The 20243-nt window shown below is 37.0% G+C and overlaps 1 protein-coding gene across 1 annotated transcript in view; it reads left to right on the top strand.

Moving 5' to 3' along the window:
- Positions 1-19690, top strand: part of LOC122156354 (interleukin-5 receptor subunit alpha-like) — a 29789-nt gene extending 10099 nt beyond the window's left edge. Inside the window, 9 exon segments of the mRNA XM_042811044.1 lie at positions 121-268; positions 815-923; positions 1056-1243; positions 4067-4203; positions 7675-7725; positions 7727-7820; positions 12203-12290; positions 13967-14057; positions 16428-19690. Coding sequence (XP_042666978.1) covers positions 121-268; positions 815-923; positions 1056-1243; positions 4067-4203; positions 7675-7725; positions 7727-7820; positions 12203-12290; positions 13967-14057; positions 16428-16544 — 1023 coding nt within the window. The 3' untranslated portion in view covers positions 16545-19690.
- The last annotated feature ends 553 nt before the right edge of the window (positions 19691-20243 follow it).

A 20243-nucleotide genomic window follows, 5' to 3' on the forward strand; every position in this document is an offset into this window, starting at 1 on the left:
TGGTTACATGTAGTTTAAGTGAAATCACACATTACTTCATTTGGTAGATGAATTTGCATAATTTGCCTTTCAGTCATTGTTACTGTCTGTCTTAATGTAATTCCTTCTTCCTCTTTTTAGGAAAGACTACAGGAAAAGAAAAAAAGGATACGTATTGAGCTACATACAGGTTTTAAAGCTAAAGTTAAAACACAAGTTTTTCTGAAAGAAACAGAAGACCTAATTAAGGAGAGCGGCTGGACAGAATGTACATACAGATCTCCTCCAGGTCAGCTATTTCCTGCATATCATTAAGACACATAAGCATTCCTTGCAATGTTCTGTCTTACTTGGATAGTTTCTAAAAGTTAATTATTATCTTATACCATATTTTTAAAATATTCATTTAAGAGAATGACATACAGCATCTTGGAATACTGGTAACTATTTAAGACATGTTCAGGTTCACCTCAGCTGAGTGAGATGTCAGAATGTTATTCCAAGTCTCCATCTTCCCTAACTCCTAACTCTGTTGGAGACTGCCTTTTGTATTATCTGGTTCCAGAAAATCTTAGAAGAGTAGAGCTCTTCAGCAAGAATCCAGATGTTTTTTTTTTTTTTTCTTTTTAACTGTATTAGTAAGGCTTTTGGTTGTAGTGTCAGAAGTACTTCTCAGTTATTATTGCCCCAAAAATCCATTTGCTCTCACCCAGTACTTAACTGCCCCTCTAGAGATAAGGATACAAGACAGGTCTTAAAGGCATCCATTGTGTTCCTAGAAAATCTAAGTAACAGAAATGGCTCACTTTCTTTTTTCCTCCTTTCTTTGTTGCAGTATATATTCAGAATCTTTCATGCATCATATATAACATTTCTTTTTTCAATTGCACCTGGCATATTAAAGCAGAAGATCCTGCAGATGTCCAGTATTTTTTTTCATACAGGTAAGGATCTTGTGCAAAATTAGTAAATTAGTATGAAATTATTGTTTGTTTGTTTTAAAACACCAAATCTGTGATACCTTGTCTAAGCTCTATTATAGCTTGATCTGAAAGACTCATATTTCCCTCCAACAGACACATAGAAAAATATTTTGAATGCCAGCAATATATAAAAAATGCAAGGAATAAAAATATTGGATGCCACATGAAAGATGTATCTTTCCAACCACTAAGGAAAATAATTTTAAACATATCTGTAGTAGATCTGAGAAATAATTCAAGAAGACTATCTTATTATAAAGGTTTTACACCTCAGAAAATAGGTAAGTATTATCTAGTACTGCCTATTATGAAAAACTTGTTTATTGGTTATTTCATTGATCTGGAATCAAGGAAACAAAAGAGAGAAGTGTGACAAAACAAGAATATTATTTCCAACTTGCTATACATTTATATCCCTGGAAATTTTACACAAAGATTAAAAAAAAAGAGAGAGAAAGAGATTGTGACTCAAATGCCTTTAGTTTTATTCTTTGAAGTAATACCACTGTTTACCTATAATTGCCCTTTAGAAAATAATAGGATATTGTGAGAAACTGTTTTAAAGATTTAATTCCATGCAATTTGAAAAGCATTATACTATTCTTTCCTCCAGTTTTTCTCTTTTCTGTAATTTCTTTCTCTTATTGTCCTGAGGAAAACAAGTTAACGTGGAGTCTAAACACACATCCATCATTAATAACTGTATTTGAGAATATGAGTGTTATGAATCATTAAAAACATCTCTATTTATTTATGAAGCCATTTTCAGTTAAAAATATTTTGATAGTGATTTTTAACTACTGACAGCCGAATGATCAGATATATTTATTTTTCCTAACTTCTCTGTGATGCTTGAATTAATCTCATTAGTAAGAAATTCTCCTGAGCTTTAGCACAGATTGCAGAATTAAATACATTTCAAATAATGAATGTATTGATCATATTCCAGACTTGTAAAATAGGAATCAGGATAATTCAGGTGAAAGCAAAAACTCAGTCAAATTTATCAAAATCTCTTCCGAGCTAGATTTGATTTACTGTGTTTTCATACATTAGAATTATTGGCTTTACCTTAGTATTTACACTACAGTTAAAAGCAGTTAAAAGCAGTATGTTCTGCTTTAGCAAAATAAAATATCTTCATGAAAGTCTTTTTTCAGGAAGAAAAAAAAGCCAAGGAGGGAAGAACTAATCTGCAGGAACACTGTGTTATGTTTCGTAGCCAACTTGGAGCAGCTCACTGATGGTTAAGCCAGCAGTTTCCCCTCCTGCCCCAGTGCCAAGCAGAAACCTATCTTACTTCTAAAATACACTGCAAAAGTTTCATGGCATGCAGCAAACTTACCCTCAGCTTATTAGGGCAACTTAGTCCTAGCTGTCTAAATGGCTGAATCATAGAGTGTTTAAAGTTGGAAAAGACCTCTCAGATTATCTTGTCCAAACCTCAGTGCACTCACAACAAGATGATATCCTCTGGGAAAAATATCTCAGAGGTGAAAAATATGTCTTTTTCACTTTGGAGGTTGAACACAAAGATGATGTTGCTTACCTTCCTCACCTTTCATGGCTTGTGGTGCACCTTGACCCCTAAGGTGAGTTCTGGTCACTGCCAGTAAGGTCAGATTTGGGGGCAGGCAGAACAGAACAACTTTACAAGGCTGAGGTTGGTATAGATGCTTTTGTTGACTTTGTGGAGCACTCTCATTGCTCCAAAATGAGACTCCTGTAGATGGGAAAGGCAAAATAAAAGCCAAAAAGGGAACCTCAGCACGACATACCTTCCTGTAGAGCAAGACAGGGCCATGTAGCCACAGCTGCAGGAAAACAGAGCACCACATTGCAGCCATGCAACTAGTGCAGTCCCACAACTTTGTGGTGAACACATCTCTGCTGGTAGGGCTGATTAGAGAACTGCAACTGTGGTTCGTCCCTTTGTGGCAATGCAACATCAGCTGCGAGGGTTCCTGCTGCCTGAATACCCTGCACACATCTGTACTCAGATCAGTGCCTCAGTGGACTCCATGATAGAAAGCGGCTGTGGACTTGCTTATCTACAACAAATGCTAAAACCTAAAAATGCAAAAATGTCTCTTGCTTCCAAACCAGTTCACCTTCCCTCTCCAAAAAAAAAAAGCTCATGGCTACTGCGCAGCTTGCACTTTGTGATGGGAACACGGTGGTGGTGGTGGAATTGTTTGAGTTGGAAGGAATGCTTAAATGACACCTAGTCCAACCATCCTGTAATGAACAGGAAACAGCTACATCAGGACACTCTAAGCCCTATCCAGCCTAATCTTGAATGACCCCAGGGGTGGGGCATCCACCACCTCTCCTGGCAACCTGTGCCACTGCCTCACCACACTTATTATATAAACTTCTTCCTTATATCTAGTACCGCTTTTTCCTCTTTTAGTTTGAAACCGTTCTCCTTGTCCCATCACAACACAGCCTGCTAAAGAGTCTATCCCTTTTTCTTATAGCCCCCCTTTAAATACTGAAAGGCCACTCTCAGGTCTCCCCATACCCTTCTTTTCTCCAGGCTGAACAGCCCCAACTCTCTCAGCCTGTCTTCATAAGGGAAGTGTTCCATTCCTTGGTCATTACTGTGGTCCTCCTCTGGACACATTCCAAGAGGTCCATGTCGCTTTTTTATCTCCTAAGCTTGCATTGCTCCAAAGGAAAAACATTTATCTATAGCAAGTTTTCTTCTGCTTATTTGCAAGAAGAAATAGATATTATAGGCATGTGTAACAAACCTGACAGTGTGAATAAGACCTGCCACTAATTGCCAGCCCTTCAGTATCCCATCAGTGAGAGCTCTAACTCCATTATTTTCCAAATTATATCACTGGGATTGTAGACAGACTTGGGGTATCCCATGAGACATGGTGGAAATACTGAGAAGAAAAAAATCTTTCCCTTTATTTTGAGGCAGAAATGAATGTCATTCAGTGAGCGACACTTTTAAAGAAAATGTCTCATTCACTGAGTGTTTTCTTTGCAAGTGGTAACTCCATAATAGTCAATTGTCTGTTTCAAGGGCTGATGCACATAAATATGAGAAACAACACAAAGTGCACAAACCTCTCTGTATTCATTTTCAGAGAAACTGAACCCACCGATCAACGTCTCTGTTTCCCTTGAAAACAGAAGTATTAAAATTCACTGGAAACCCCCACCTACCATTGGTTCAAGAGAAAAAAAGTGCTTTAAGTATCAAGTGAAAATAACAGACAGTAAGGTAATCATATTTTTGGTAATACACTTATTCCACATAGCATAATTTCTATAAAAATAGGCATCCCTTGTGTTTAAAGGATTTAAAATTCAAACAAACTTTGAAGAAATCCCAAGGTCTTTCATAAATAATCCAAAATTTTTTGTCTTTCTCAACAAAAGAGAGAAACAACATATTTTACAACTTTTTCAGATTTATGCTTGCATTCAAGTGGGCTTTTTTGTTGGCTTTGTTTTTCATTAATTTTATTGTTACATTAACACCACTTAGATTTCTGACCTTTTATTTTTGATAGAAGATGCTAACTTGTGAATACTGAGAAATAAAAGTAACGGTAGAAACCTTTTTTTTTTTTAGAGAGGTAATGTTCAACCTGAAGAATATGTTATTAAAAAGTGTTCGAGTTCATTTTTTCTGTATCATTTCTGTCCAAAGATAGGACTTTAACGTTTAATTATCTTTTTTTCCCCTTCAGGAAATAAATGGATCATTACTGTTGCACTGTAAAGATACTATGTGTTTTGCCAGAAAGATGCTGGCCAATATACACTGGGCAGATTCCAGCTTACCATATTTGATCTGGAATTGAAGTTATCTTATTTTCTACAGAAATAATATATAGATTTATTTATGCTTTTCCTTATATAAATATGCTCAGCTATTTTCAGAGTTGTTCAGAAGGAACAACTTCTGAATTTTAAATTTTAAAGATTTTAAAATGTTATGATACCTGCAGTATTTGTTTGATGAAGGGAGTTATTCCAACTAAAGGACATATTTCTTTTGCTAAGTGTTTCCTGAGATGATTCTAGCAAAACAAAAAGTTTTAAATCTTAGCATATACTGATTGAAACCAAAAGGCATTAAAAGTAAAAAGAGAAAAACATTTACACGAATTGAAGATGGTGATTAGGGATAGATTGGAGCACCTAACTTATGAGGTACAACTCAGAGAGCTGGAACTTTTCGTCCTGGGGATGAGGAGGCTGAGGGAGGTCTCATCAGGGTATATAAATACCTGAAGGAATGGTGCAAAGAGGACACAGCCAGGCTGTTCTCTGTAATGCCCAGTGCCAGGACAAGAGCCATTGGATACAAGCTGGCACACAGGAGCTCCCTCTGAATGTCAGGAGCACTAATGTGCTGTGCAGGTGACAGAGCGGCAGCACAGGCTGCCCAGAGGCTGTGAGGTTTCCTCCTTGGGGATCTCCAGAGCCACCTGGACGTGGTTCAGGGCACCCTGCTCTGGGTGGCCCTGGTGGAGCAGGGGCTGGGCCTGAGGGACCCACAGGGCCCTGCCTGCCTCAGCCATCCTATGACTCTTTGAAATTACACCTTTTTTTTTTTTTTTTTTTTTTTAATTTAAAGTTGAATGTAAATATGATTCTATCGTGCACAGAACATTTTGAATCTATTTTTGTCTGAATAGCATCTCTTCCTTCTTGATGTCCCATATGAATTTTGAGATAACATGTAAAAGCAGCTTGTTAGAAAAATGCTTGTAGATATATTAAAGCATTCTCTTTTCTAGACAGAAACTTTAAAAAAGCTTGATTTGAAATGTAGCTGCATAACCCTGCATTTTAGTAGGAAATTAATAAATTGTAGAAAGACAGTATTGATTAAATCATGTGATTTTCTACCATAGAAATAGAACTATGTCAGCTCTCAATGTACTCCTCAAAACTAAAATATATTTGCTAATTTAGATTGCAATATTAATTTGTTCCTGAAATTTGCAATCAGGCTTTAGCCTTGCAAAGATTTCCTCTCATACTTAATTCATGCCTTATTCAGTGAATAATTCATGTGAAATGCATGTGAATCCTTGCAGGATTGTGGTTACAATTTACATGTCAATATTGTTATATATACATACAGAACTAAAATAATCATTCCTGTTATTTGCATATATTATATATATTTAATAATCTTTCATCATGTATCAGCAGCTTCTTTTAACAGTAAAAAATAGGACAGTGTTGTAGCTTAGTTTATGGAGCACGATGCAAGTATGGTGGCAGTACCAGCTGGCAGTTTAAAATTATAGAGTAGTAAGTGTTGAAATGTTTTCACACAGCTTCTTATTTACACTCACAAAGACTAGGAAGCACTTAACTGAACATATGATACTGAGGAGTTCAGATGTTACTTGAATGTGAATTTTCTGAGCCTTTGGTGTTTTTGTTCAAGCTCTCTTTTAATCTGTGTTTTCCTTGAAGCACCTATATCTTTGCTAACATACCTGAATGAGGGGAGCTTTGAGGAGAATCAGCATCAAAGCTAGTAACAATTAAAAGAGTAGTTATGTAGCCAAGGGATACAAAACGAGGAGATAAAGGTAAGGAAAAAAACACAGTGATGTTACAGGAGGAATAGGAGGGAGGAGGATGGAGCACGTTTGAGATTCTGTGTTAATTGTTATTAGGGTTTCCACGAGCAGGGTTATAGATATTTGTTGACAGACACTTAAGAGGAAGATCAAAATATGCAGGTCTGTATTTATTATGAATACCAAAGGAAGTGACTTTGTGAATAATGTTAATAATACTGTAATACAAAGAGACAAAGCTTAAAAGTAGGGAGTAAAGTCTACAGATATGTGAAAGCTAGGAAGGGTTAGCAAGTAGTACAGAAAACAAGATTTGAATTTGAAATGATGAAATCTGAAATCAACAAGACAAAATTCAGCAATAAGGAAAATACTGTTGTTAGGAAGTATAGGTCACATATGCAAAATCCAAATGAGTAATTGATGCGTAAGCAGAAATGCAGAAGAAAAAAGGTCTGTGGATTACAGTGAGCCACAAACTGAGTCAATAATTCCATCTTGTTACATAAAGGTCAAAAGCTATTAAAGTGTGTATGACAGGCATGTCATATGTAAGATGTAGATTGTGACTCATTCTTCTAGATACTAAGTTTGGCTCCAGTTTTTGTAGGGTTTTGTAGATGGTCTGAACTGTTATGAACACATCTTGTGTATTTTTTATCTTTTGAAGTGGCATACTTTGATTTGTAAGCACAGTTAAAGATGTTTCAAGAGAGTCACTAAAGTAATAGACAATCTACAGCATTAGACAGCTGAAAACTGTTTTTTTTTCTACCAGAAAACCAAAGGCAACATACTACCCCCACAAAAACCTTAGAACTTGAAGTTTCATTGTTATTGTATTCACCCTACACTTGGAGTAAGAAAAAAATTAAAGGGGAATCAGTGATTTCAGATACTTACCATTTGACCAAAGCTGATACATTCTTCCATCTTATCAGTTCAGCCTCTTCTTGATTTTCTAAGATTTAATACATGCTACCAAAAAGACAGATTGTGCCTGAATATAAACATTTTTTCTGAAAATCCTTTTCCACTGGATTTGAGATATAAATAATAGTATTTGACATTCCTAGACTTGTATCTGTTTTAACTGCAAAATGAAATCACAAAAAAATAACCCCTGAAAACTATCTTCATAGATTGTAGATGTCAGTGAAGAGAAATATGAGTATCTACTTCTTAGACCAGCAAAAAAAATGTACCGCACAAGTGAGGGCCAAGAAAGAGGTATGCATAACAAACAACATTTGGAGTGATTGGAGTGAACCAGTGACTATTTATGATGGTAAGTTATCATGTATTTACCATTTGTAACTTCTGTAACCATATATGTTAGTATCACTCAGCATATTTAATTTTTCATAGTCATGGATCTCCTCTTTACTGCATCACTGTACTGTAGCAGTACAAAGAGGTCCATGCCATGCACCAGCTCTCACAGTTCTACATGTTGTGGGGAAACAGAGTCCTTGAATTAATGGGTCGTATTTCCTTGGTCCTTAGTTTAGCACAGGGCAGATGTCTTAAGGTGACTCGTGACAGCTTCTAGAAGGTGCACCTTCCAGCCTTTTTTGGAATGGACATCTTTAGAAATGATTTCAGCTGGAGTTTTAAGATAGGAAACTTATGAATGTCATAATATTCATTAAATCACAGTTCTTAGGAACTAAATCTAACATTTTTATTACTGTATCAAGAGAATACAATCTGGAATGTTGTGTCCAGTTCTGGGTCTCTAAATTCAAGGATTGGGAACTGCTTGAGAGAGTCCAGCACAGAGCTACAAGGATGATTAAAGGAGTGGAGCACCTCCCTTACGAAGAAAGACTGAAGGAGCTGAGTCTCCTTAGCTTGGAGGAGACTGAAAGGTGACCTCATTAATGTTTATAAAGATATGTAAAGAATGCGGATGTCAGGAGGATGGAGACAGTCTTTTCTCAGTGACATCCAGTGGTAGGATAAGGGACAATAGGTGCAAGCTGGAAAACAGGAGGTTCCCTATAAATATGAGAAAAAACGTCTTCACGGTGAGGGTAACAGAACACTGGAATGGGCTGCCCAGAGAAGCTGTGGGGCCTCCTTCTCTGGAGACATTCAAAACCTGCCTGTATGCATTCTTGTGTGACTTGATATAGGTCTTCCTGCTCTGTCAGGGGGATTGGACTAGGTGATCTTTCAAGGTTCTGTCCAATCCCTAACATTCTGTGATTCTGTGAATAATTTCTCACCTGACAAAGATAAGAAGTGGTTAAGCTCTAATTCAAGTATATGCGCTCTGACTCCCATCATTTGCTTTAGTATAAATTAAACAAAAGCCATGTTTTTTCCTTCACCTCCTATGACTAGATTTTAATTTGTATGCTAACAAGGGAAACTGGTACTTTCCATGGTTAAAAAAATGCCTTCATGTACAGTTGCTTCATGGTGTCAGGTTGGGTAAAAGGGAAGCAGTAGAGTGGGATGAATAACACTCAATATTTAGGTAGAAAAAGTGGTGCATAGACTTCCCTGAATGACGGCATGTAAAAATGTTCAGTGCTATTGCTAATAAAACAATACAATATAAATATTTAATGCAACAGACTATGCATTTTGGAATATGCCTTTCTGATCTGTTAAGATTCAAGTACGTGCTTATCTGAAGAGACAGGAAATGCAATGGCAGGCATTGCTATTTTCGCAATGGATTGAATGTAAATTCAGCAATAGAGTTTATAGGATATTGCCTGCCTACGCCGTCAGATACCTCACCACATCCCACTGTTCTGTTGGCACCTCTCAGCTAAACATCTCTGTTGGATTAAATTCACTTACTTCATTTCAGAAGACTTCACTTCCGAAATGCTTGAGAGAGGAGGTGCATCTGCTCACTGTGATGAAAGAGAGGATGCACTTCTGTCCATCAGAGATTTGTTCATCAGAAATTCTTATTTCTTCTCACTGAATAGAAAATGAGACTTGCTCAGTAGCGTGGCCAGCAGATGTCTGCCTGGCCTTGTGTGAGGCTGGGTGCATTTGAACTGAAATGTAGACAGTGGAGGGAGGGGAAATTTGAAGGGCTTTTCCTTGTGAGGAGATGTAGATTTACCCATTCTCTGCCAGCCCCTCATCAGGAGAAGGAAATGGACCTGGGCAGTCACTCATCCTAATTCCACTGTACAAAACCTTGCTTTCAGCAGCTGCAACTGTCCTTCAACTGTTTTCAACACCACTGCTTTCCCAACTTCCTCAACAGCTGTTGCTGAGGTTAACAATCACAACTTGTTTTCTCTACTTCAGGAAAAACTGTGGTAGACAGGACTGCCATTGCTTATAATATGTCATATCTCCATGTGTTTGGTGCAGAAAGTTGATTTGCCTCTGGAGCATGTAACTCTGCACAAGTTCATGTAATACAGCAATTTCCCTTCTTCCTTCCTGTATTTGGAGAGGATCAGTGGCTTTTGTAATATGAATCTACGGAGTATATTACATTGAGAGATCACAGACTCAGGCAACTTTTTAAATAACTCCTTTGATGCTTAGAGAGGGTTTTCTGTCTGTTTTATTTTGTATTCAGCTGAAATGACTTTGGCTGTTTTTAACTGGGAAAATATATCATAAATGGATGTTATGAAGTGTGCTTTAATACCGCCTAGACTTTTTTAAAAGTCTGTCATTAGTAGTGTAATTCATGGTAATTTCATAGTAGACACATACCTAATTTTTTAGACACAGTGATTATAAAAGATTGAGACATTCTGTGTAGTAAACTAAAAGTGAAAAAAAAAAAACCAAAAAACTTCCATTGGGTATTTTTATTTCAGAATGTGTCAGTTTTTTCTGCTGAAAGTCTTGAAGCAACTTGAACTGACCTGCTTTTTTTTTTTTTTTTTTATTTCACGTGACACTCTGATGTTTTATCTAAAAAATACATTTCTTTAAGAATGCATTTTTCAGAGACATTTCATTCTCCATTTTAAAAAGCTGATACATCAAAACGAAATAACATAATTCAAAACATAACTAAAATATTTGTTCTGAAATGTTCCTTTGACATGAAAAGAATTTGTTAATTTTCTCATGGGAAACATATTCATTTTCCACCAGAATTAGCATATGCCCTTGAAAAATAAGACAATTTAAACTGAACTGTTCGGTATAGAAACTTTCTGCTGAAAGAGAAATGTTTGATCAGCTTTATTCATATATAGAAACTTGAAATAATTGGTCTGATTTTTGGAGCTTCTGAGCATTCATAGATCACTTTGATGTTAATAGCAATTCAGAGGTGTTCTGAATTCTGCAGACCAAGCCAATTGTTTTGGTTCAATTTACTGTTGTATGTGACTGAGTTTAAACATTTGCATATGAAAAACAAACAAACAAAAAAACCCACCCAAAACAAAACCCCAAAGCATAAAATAACCTAACTGAAAGAACGCACGCTTTTTGTCTTCCAACTTTCTGAAACAAAGAAAGAAAGCAAGAGGACCAAACCTCTTTGTGGTTTGGCTGACACAGAGATCACTGCTTTCCCTTGTCTTGAGTGTGTAAGTCAGAAAGGATTACCAGCAGAACAATCACCTCAAAATGAAGTATTAATGCTTCATGGTCCAGAAATTGTTCAGAACATATTTTCTGAGCACTCAACCTGAAAGATAATGGAAAAACTTCCTTTTCAGCTTAAAGTGAATGGATAATATCTTTGTGTTTTAGTAGAACATAAAGGTTTTTCTAGGCTCAGAAGTCTGAGAGCTTTTTTTTTTTTCACATTAATTTTGTGATATTTCATATTTTTGTTTAAACCCCAAACGGGTTCAAACCATTTTGTTTGAATTTTATCTAGATTGGCCATAAAATCGTTCTGACCTAGGACTACTAAAATTTCAAGAACTATTCCTTCCTGTTTTTCTTCTTCAAAGTACTTAGTTTGAAGTCATGGTTCTAAAGCCAGGTATTAAACAAAAACACAATTTGGAAAAAAAAAAAAAAAAAGACACAATATTTTTGATTGGGTTATTCTAGAGGAAGGAATACAAAGTACAAAACAGTAATATTTTCTGAATGGTATAAATATGTCTTTCAGATTGTTTCCTTGCATTTCTTTAGGTAAGTCTAATGCAAAAAATATGTTGCTTCTTGATTCAAAGAGAATTTCTTTTTTTTTTTTTTTTGACAAAAAGATTTTGCTTTCATTTTGCCTTAAACCAGTTACAGCTGTGAAGGGGTGAACAAGCAGTGGTGGGGGACTGGTTATGTGTGGAGATGAGAGGTGGCAACAGCAAGAATCCAGAAGCAACTTGGGCAGCAGCAGGAGTGTCAGCAACAGACAGACAGAAGAGCATGATATCCAGGCTGGATGAATGCATGCTGTGAAAGGACTGACCATGCCCAGCATAAGAGAGCAGCAATCCAAGGAAAGGAGCAAATGGAATCCACTGGTGGAGGGGAAGATGAGGAAAGTGTGGGATCAAGGTAGCAGCAAGGCTGAGGGCTAAAGGGAGAAGGAAAGAACTGTGCTGAAGTCAGAAGGCTCAGTTTCCCCTAAAAAGCTTGGTGAAAAGACTCTTTAAATCTGTAGCAGCCCACGAATGATGAAATATTTATGAGTCATTAATATATAATTCATCAATTTATGAACTACCCTTTCCCATATTATTAACATTATCATTTCTTCTTTTTAAGAAGAAACTGTGGACAGCATATTGCTAAGCCTCACATTGTTCAGCCTTCTGATTTTCCTTGGAAGTTTGTTGATATGTGCATGTAGAAGGTAATACACGTTTCTGACAGATAATACAATTTTTTGTTGTAAAAGAGATCTTTACGAATGAATTATTACTTACAAAAAGCAGTTAATAGTGCAGTAACAGCTGTTGCTTTATCAGAGGTGTGCAGTAGTGCACCGTTACTGAGCACCTCACGGATTACATCACTGTCCCTGGAGCTCCAGTCTCATAAGATGCTCTCAGCTGTATCTCTGCCAGTAGCCTGACTGCTCTTCTCAGTGTGATTTTGCCCCATGGTTTTATGGATTCTGCATTCTGAGCTACCAACACTAATCACACCAAAGATGAATTGCATTTCCCATGTTGCCCAACTTCATTTCATAATTCATGGGTATTGCCTAGAGCATTCCTTTCCTCTAACTCAGACAGCTTACAAGAAATAAGTAAAAAAATGAAAGTCAGGCTGACAGAAGTAATTTGCTTTGCTGTACCATTAGTGTCCCTACACCCACCATAAATTAATGCAACCAAAAGACTCCACATCATTGCTTTTCTGCTCAGCTACTTATATTTCCTACTGGTATAGCAGAAAAGGCTTTCTTGAACTAGGAAAAGAATAAATCAGGACAAGCTGATAACTCAAGATGCCTTAGTATTTGGAAGGTGTGATACAAAATGGAAGCAGTGTTAGAAGTAAATAAATTAATTAATTGAAAACTAAATAAAGTTCCTGGTTAGGATAGTAGAAGTTACTATAAACTTTGTTTTAGCAAACAAGAACTCAAGGTACTCTGGATATGAAACTGTTAAAATACAGTACAAAATGCTTCCACTGGCACAAGGAAAGCAATTAAAACCCACCTGCATCTAAACATAAAACAGTATTCTGGTCAAATAATAAGGTGTGCTTCTGGTCTCAAGAGATCAGTTCAGCTGGTAGATTTCTTTTGTCGTAAATTTACACAGTACTGAAAGCCAACATATAACCCTTTGTTATAGTGCAAAATGTTTTCATGGTTCTGTGCAGACCTCACTCTTGCTCAACTTGAATTGCGCTAGATTTCAGTATAGGAATTAAAACACATTTCTGACACTATGCCTGCCCCTGTTCTCTATGTTTCTTCCTTTGATTATCACATTTTATAGGTAGTTTTACTTATGAAAACAGGAGCATTTTTCCAGCTATAAGCATGGTTGCATGCCACAGTCTCTTGTTTTTGTTGAAATTCAAATGCAGGTGCATATCCATACTACAATCCTTTTAAAACTTTAGCAAGTTAAAACTGGTGAAGTGAAAGAAGAGCTAGGAAAAATGCTGAGCAAAATGTCTGTGATGAATCAAAAAAGGAGTAGAATATCTTTAGAAATAGATGTCTGCCTAATGCTAACATCTAATTCATGTTATTTTTTTGGCACCTACAATCTTCACTGAAGTGTAAGGCACCTTTCTAGTCAGTGGAAAGAGCTCTGGAGTATCTCTGGAGGCTATTAGGCAGCTCCTGACCACCTAAATTTAAATGTGTTACATTCACACCGAATCTTTCCCTCAGACCAGAGACCGTGCTCCATTTGAGTGCACATTTTCCTCTCAATGTTTAAGTTTCTTACTCATTTAAATTGCTACCCGATGTCTGTTTCAGATGAATTTATTGCAAAGTATTATTGAATAATTTGTTTTGCAGATATTCTAGAGTTGTGTGTCTGTATCGCTCTCTTGTAGGTATAGACTCCTGGAAGTTATAACCACGCCCTTTCCAGGTCCTACAGATAAAGTTACAACTTGGTTAGCTACAGATGAGACTCATCACCAGGTAGAGTGTCTCTTCTCTTGCTACAATGATGTGCGTAATATTACCTGCAATCAGAGCAGCATAACATTGCATTTGAAGCAGTGGGTCAGTTTTAAGAAGAACTGGGGAAAAGGTATGTAGAGTGTTTGTACTGAAGCTGAAAGAGAACAGAGTGTTTGTGGAGATTACAGGACAACGATTTTCTCAGAAAGGATAATCTCCTCAGGAGATTACTACCTTAAGTATGTCTCAGAGAGAAAGTGTTTCAGCATTTCCACGCTCAATGGACCACTCTTTTAAGGAGCAGTCATGACTTCTTCCAGAATAATCAGTTCTACGGTCTTACAGGTATAAGAATGTGGGAAAGTCATGAAAGGGAAGTTCTTTGTGGAGAAGTGCAAGTCATTGGCTATTATGTAGTAAGCACACACATTTAGAGAAAATAAGAGGAAGCTCAGCAATACATGAAATGCAAGCTACCACAACAGTGCCTGTGCTGCAAGATAAAATCATTTACAGAAATTTTATTTTGAAAAATATGATACGTGACAGGAAATTCAGATTCTGACTTATCTCTTAGCAAGTTACAAAACAAATTACAAATTAGCAAGTTACAAATTGACTGGATAAAACAGAAAATACATGTTTCCAATATTTGTGTGATTTACTTAATACAGCTCCATTGCTAGCATATTCAATGCCTCTTCTTGCTGCATGTGATTGTGTGAGCTGGAAGAAAAAATGTTCTGGTCAGGCAGTAGTCTATCTTATTGCATATCTAGTGAAGCTACACAATGAGCTGCTCTCCAGAAGACACAGCAAGATTTTCTTACCTGGTTCTACTATAGCATATGATGAAAAGATGAAGGTGTGCCCGAACAGTGTTTTCCAGAGAGATGTAAATAAAAAACTATTATGAGGATTTTCTTCATCCTATGTATTTAAAACATTTTTTGAGGAGCCTTTGTTTCATACCCTTTTATCTAACTTACTCAATACTGTTGCTGTACTTACACTACAATATCTGAACTTCTTCTGCAAGTGCATTCACTATTGTGACTGCCAGTTGCCAATGAGAGCTACACCTCCACTCCGAGGGGAATAAGAGTGTGTCTTTCAATGTTGTTTTATTGTTTTTTTTTTCTAAATGCATGTATGTAGCTGCAAACTCTGACAGCAACCATGGACCATCAAAATTCATGAATCACAATCAGAATTTTGAGGCAAAGGGAGTGAGTTTTTTGTTTTGTTTGCTTTTATCTTCTTACAGACAAATCTATGGAGAAACCAGTGTGTATATGCTGCATAATGATATCATAAAATGATGAGATTGATGGCATGTGTTTTGAACTTTCACCTGGAGTTAATTTTTGGGATGGCTCCTAAGGAGTGTTCTGTTCCCCTCTTACTTTATAGTCATCTTCTCAGGAAAGAAAAATCCAATAGAGCTCTAGAATTGTACTAAAGTTATGTTCTATTTTCAAGATTTGATCATTTCTGTGACACTTCTGTCCAAAAATATCTGACTGAATTTGACCTAAGGGTGCCATATTTGCTGCCTCCTCTATGCAAAAATCCTTTGGTACCAGTTCACCAGTACCTTTTGGTACCTTTTCACCAGTAAGTAATTGATAATTACTCCCGTGACTTTTGATTACAGACTACTAGAATGTAAAAACAAAATCATCATTAAACACATACTCTGTATCTGCCAGCAATCTACAACGGCATTCATTACTATTCAGGTGCCCATTTTTATTCCCTGTATAGATCAAAAATTGCAGCAATCAATGACCACAAAAAATATATATTTAAATGTCACTGACAGAGGAAGAAGACAGTTCTGTTCCCTATTACAAAACACTACTCACACCTCTGACAGGAAAACCTCAGCATAGCTGTAATTATTGTCTAGATGATTATTGTAAGTGACTAAGATGACTGTTGATGACACTTCTAGGAAAGAGAAATTGAATAAAACATATGGAATAGATTAGTATCTCTAATATTGCTGACACTGCAGAGATTTTGGCTTTGGACATACCATAACAGTTAAGAAGATTGGGAAGAATGGTGCTGCAATAAGCTGTTTTATCCAGCACATAAATATAATGTTGGAAAGCTGGATTATTACTTTGACATAAACTCTTGGTCAATATCCTGCAGGGCAATAACCAAAAAAAGATAGGGTTCATAACAATGAAGTAAATGTGCTTATGAGCACCTTTTAGAGGGAGACAGTAACTAATGTGATCTCTGTATCACAGTTATCATTATGGAAGAAGTAATCAGAACTAATCCCAGATACATCAAACAGATAGCATGCTTTTAATAAAATTCAGACAGAATATCGAATGTAGATGCACATTATGCAATTTTTTTTCCAAACAGAAACAAAATTCAGTGCAAATGGAGATGCAGTCAGAGGTCATACTGAGAATATCAGAAGATAATGGAGACGAGGACATTAAACAACATACATATTTGAAAAAATCTGAAGACCTGTAGGAGAGTTATGTGCTTTTTTTTATTTTATTTTTTATCTTCATGTAAAAGCTAACTTTCTCAGAGTTGGCTGGATTCTCACTGATCCAAGAAAGGCTGATACTGGAGATTGTCTGATCCAAATGGTTTGAAATGTTTTGAGTTGTGATATTCTGCAACTCTTAAAATGCACTTCAAATCAAAAAGGTAAAGTATTCTGCAGCCTTTCTCTAACTACTAATCTTCAGCTCAGTAAAGTACAGCAGGTCAGACAATATGACTGAACAATTGAATCTATTTGGGTCAAGAAGGAACTAGAGTTAGTGCTGCATTAGCTTCCAAATAATGTCCAATAGATCAATAACTTTAAGATTGGCTCTTTATACAAGTACCACAGTACCTATTCAATATCCGATTAAAGAAATAAGAAGCAATGGAAGAAGCAATCATTTCTGGAAGTTGCAGAAGAAGCTCACAATGGTTCTCTATAGCTTCAAAAAATATCATACATTGTGCAAGTACATATTAACAAGTTGCATGTGAAAACAATGTCTTAATATACCTATCCTTTTGCATTTAGCGAAGGGACAAAATGTTAAATAAGGTAAAAAAGACAGTTTTTTTTAACCTACTGTAATTGTTTAAATAAGTATAGCTCAGAGAAGGTATCGCTTTGAACTGAACAACTACTGTTACTTTATTTTTCCTATCTTAGTGAAGAAATTTTCCCCTATCTTTCCATGGAGTAGCAAGCCATGCAAGTTCATACATAAAAGTTCATTCATAGGGTAGAAAAGATGAGCCAGGGAAATACTGTCCTGTTAGCCTCATCTATGTGGTGGGGAACATCACAGAACAGATCTTCTTGGAACCTATGCTAAGGCACATGGAAGAGAAGGAGGTGATATGGAGACAACCAGCATGGCTTCACCCAGGGCAAGTCGTGCCTGAATGAACTAGCTGCCTTCGATGTCAGTGTATCTGCATTGGTGGACAAGGAGAAAGCCACTGATGTAATTTATCTGGACTTCGGTGAGGCCTTGGTCACGGTCCACCATAACATCCTTTTCTCCAAACTGGAAAGATACGGATTTGGTGGGCGGACTGTTTGTTGAACAAGAAACTGGTTGCAAGACTGTACTCAGAGTGAAGGTCAATGGCTCAGTGTATGGATGGAAATTGGTGATAAGTGGTGTCCCTCAGGAGTCAGTACTGGGACCAATACCTTTATCAACAACATTGATAGAGGGATCAAGTGCATCTTCAGCAAGTTTACAGATGACAGGAAGCTGTGTGGCAAAGTCTACATGCCTCAGGGATGGGATACCAGCCAGAAACCTAGACAGGTTTGAGCAGTGGGCCCAGGTGCATTTCATATGTTTCAGTAAATTCAAGTGCAAAGTCTTGTACCTGCATCATGGCAACCCCTGCTCTCAATATAAGTGAGGAGATGTAATGTTTGGAGCACAGCCCTGCTGAAAAGAACGTGGTGCTACTGGTGGATGGCAAGCTGGACACAAACCAGCAATGTGCCATCTTGTATCCTGGGCTGCGTCAAAAGAAGTGTGGTCAGCAGATCGAGGGAGGTGACCCTGCCCCTCTGCTCTTTGGTGAGGCCCCACCTGGAGCACAGTATTCAAATATGGAGTCCTCCACACAGGAGAGATGTGGACCTGTTAGAGAATGTCCAGAGGAAGGCCACAGAAATAATCCAAGGGATGGAACACCTCCACTACAAGGACAAACAGAGAGCTGGGGCTGTCCAGCCTGAAGAACAGAAGCCTCTGGGGTGACCTTTCAATATATAAAGGGGAGCTATGAGAAAAAAGGGAACAGACCCTTAAGCAAGATCTGTTGTGATAAGACAGGAAGCTTCATACTAAAGGAGGGGAAATTTAGATTGGATTCTTCCTGGAACATGCTGCCCAGAAATGTGGGCATCATGTCATTGGAGATGTTCAAGATCAGGCTTGACAGGTCTCTTCACAACCTGGTCTACCTGTAGATATACCTGTTCATTGCAGGGGATTTGGACTAGATGAATTTTAATTGTCTCTTCCAATTCGAACAATTCTAGGATTCTGTTTTGAGCTATGCAATCAGGGTAGACTATTTGAACTGCTAGCTGAGACAAAAGAAGGAATATAGAGCCTTGATTTTGAAAGGAAGATATATTTCAGTAGATTTCTTCTATAGCAGAGCAATACAAGTTAAAGACTGATTTAATTCTATAGAGGGCTAGGGAGAGACTTAAGAGATCCTCTTTTTCTATCTCATCCCACTCAGTGTGTTTCGAGGGAAATGAATCTTTTTCTGTCTCCTGAGTTGTGTCTTCCCTAATCAGCAGAGGTCACTATCATGACAGAGTCATCCAAGACTCAGAGAAATAATACAAATAAATTTATTGAGAGCTTTCTAATAACAACTAATACTCTACTTGGAGTTAAAATCAGCTAATTTGCTAATAACAATTTGTAAGCAATATAGGTAAGAGTACTTTGGTGGAGAAGTTATCTCTATGTTAAAAGTTCTAAGACAATATTAGACAACAGCTGCTACAAAGAATGCAAAATAAAATAATATAAAGAGAAAAGGTTGAAAATGGGGAAGGAGAGACAGATGGACAGACATATAAGTACACAAACACAGCAAGGCAAAAATGGTTCACCACTCCTCAATCCAGTGATGTTTTGTTGTTGGGGGATGCTGATCTTCAGTAGTGGTGGGTTGTCTAAGGTGTGATGGTCAGTTGATGGCAATGATAAACACACATGCAGTCTTAATTGTAGTCCAGAGCTGTTCAGAGGGCTCTTTGGAGTGACAGCCTCTGGCTTCCCGGCTCTCAGCAGGAACTCTTTTGTTCCTGTCTTCCATGGCTTGCAAATTTAAATCAGTAAAGGTAAAAGAAAGCAAGGATATGCCAGCTTGTATCTTTCCTTCACAGGATACAGTGGTATCATCTACTAACTTCTTGTACCAAGCTGAAAATATTTGCTCCCAGGCCAAGTCTTCAGCCAGAAAACATCTTTGGAGCTTCCCATATAAAAGCAAATATCTTCTGGCTCTGTCCAAAGGAATGCTTTTGAATGCAAAACTGTCCACAAAATTGTTACTAGGTGTCTCATGTTGATTTGAGAAAATGTGTTCCATACCAGTGTAATGCAGTTTCCTTTCTGGTAAAATTTCTTCAAGTTCAAAATAATTTTGGTTGAATAAAATATTTCATTCCACTTGAAATATCAACTTTTGTTTTATTGTGGGAAAAACAGAAATTTTGTTTGCAAATTTTTTTTTTTTTTAACATTCAGTAAATAAGTTTTGGTTCACTTGAATATTCCTTTTTTTGTAAGATGTTTCTCTCTTCAAGGAAGAATACTGCAAAATACTGCACTCTTTCTCCTTTCCTATAAAAAATGGTAGAATCCATGCCTTTGAACAGCATTACCTAGTGGGAGATGTCCCTGCCCATAGTAGGGAGTTTGGAATAATCTTAAAGGTCCCTTCCAACTCAAACCATTCTATGATTCTGTGATCTCAAGAGTCCAAGTTGGAATTGACTGAACAACAAAAGAACTGTTATTGACAGTGTTTGCTGTAAGACCAAGTTAATAACTACAGGATTAAAACAATCAACTTTACTTGGTACCATTACATTACCTGTCTCAGTGGCGTTTGTTTTGTTTTGTTTTGTTTTGTGGGGGGTTTATTGAGGGAAGGGGATTG

Source organism: Centrocercus urophasianus, unplaced genomic scaffold, assembly GCF_019232065.1.
Source record: "Centrocercus urophasianus isolate 14NV4802_14NV808 unplaced genomic scaffold, USGS_Curo_1.0 seq_12, whole genome shotgun sequence".
In the NCBI taxonomy this organism is placed as follows: Eukaryota; Metazoa; Chordata; class Aves; order Galliformes; family Phasianidae; genus Centrocercus; species Centrocercus urophasianus.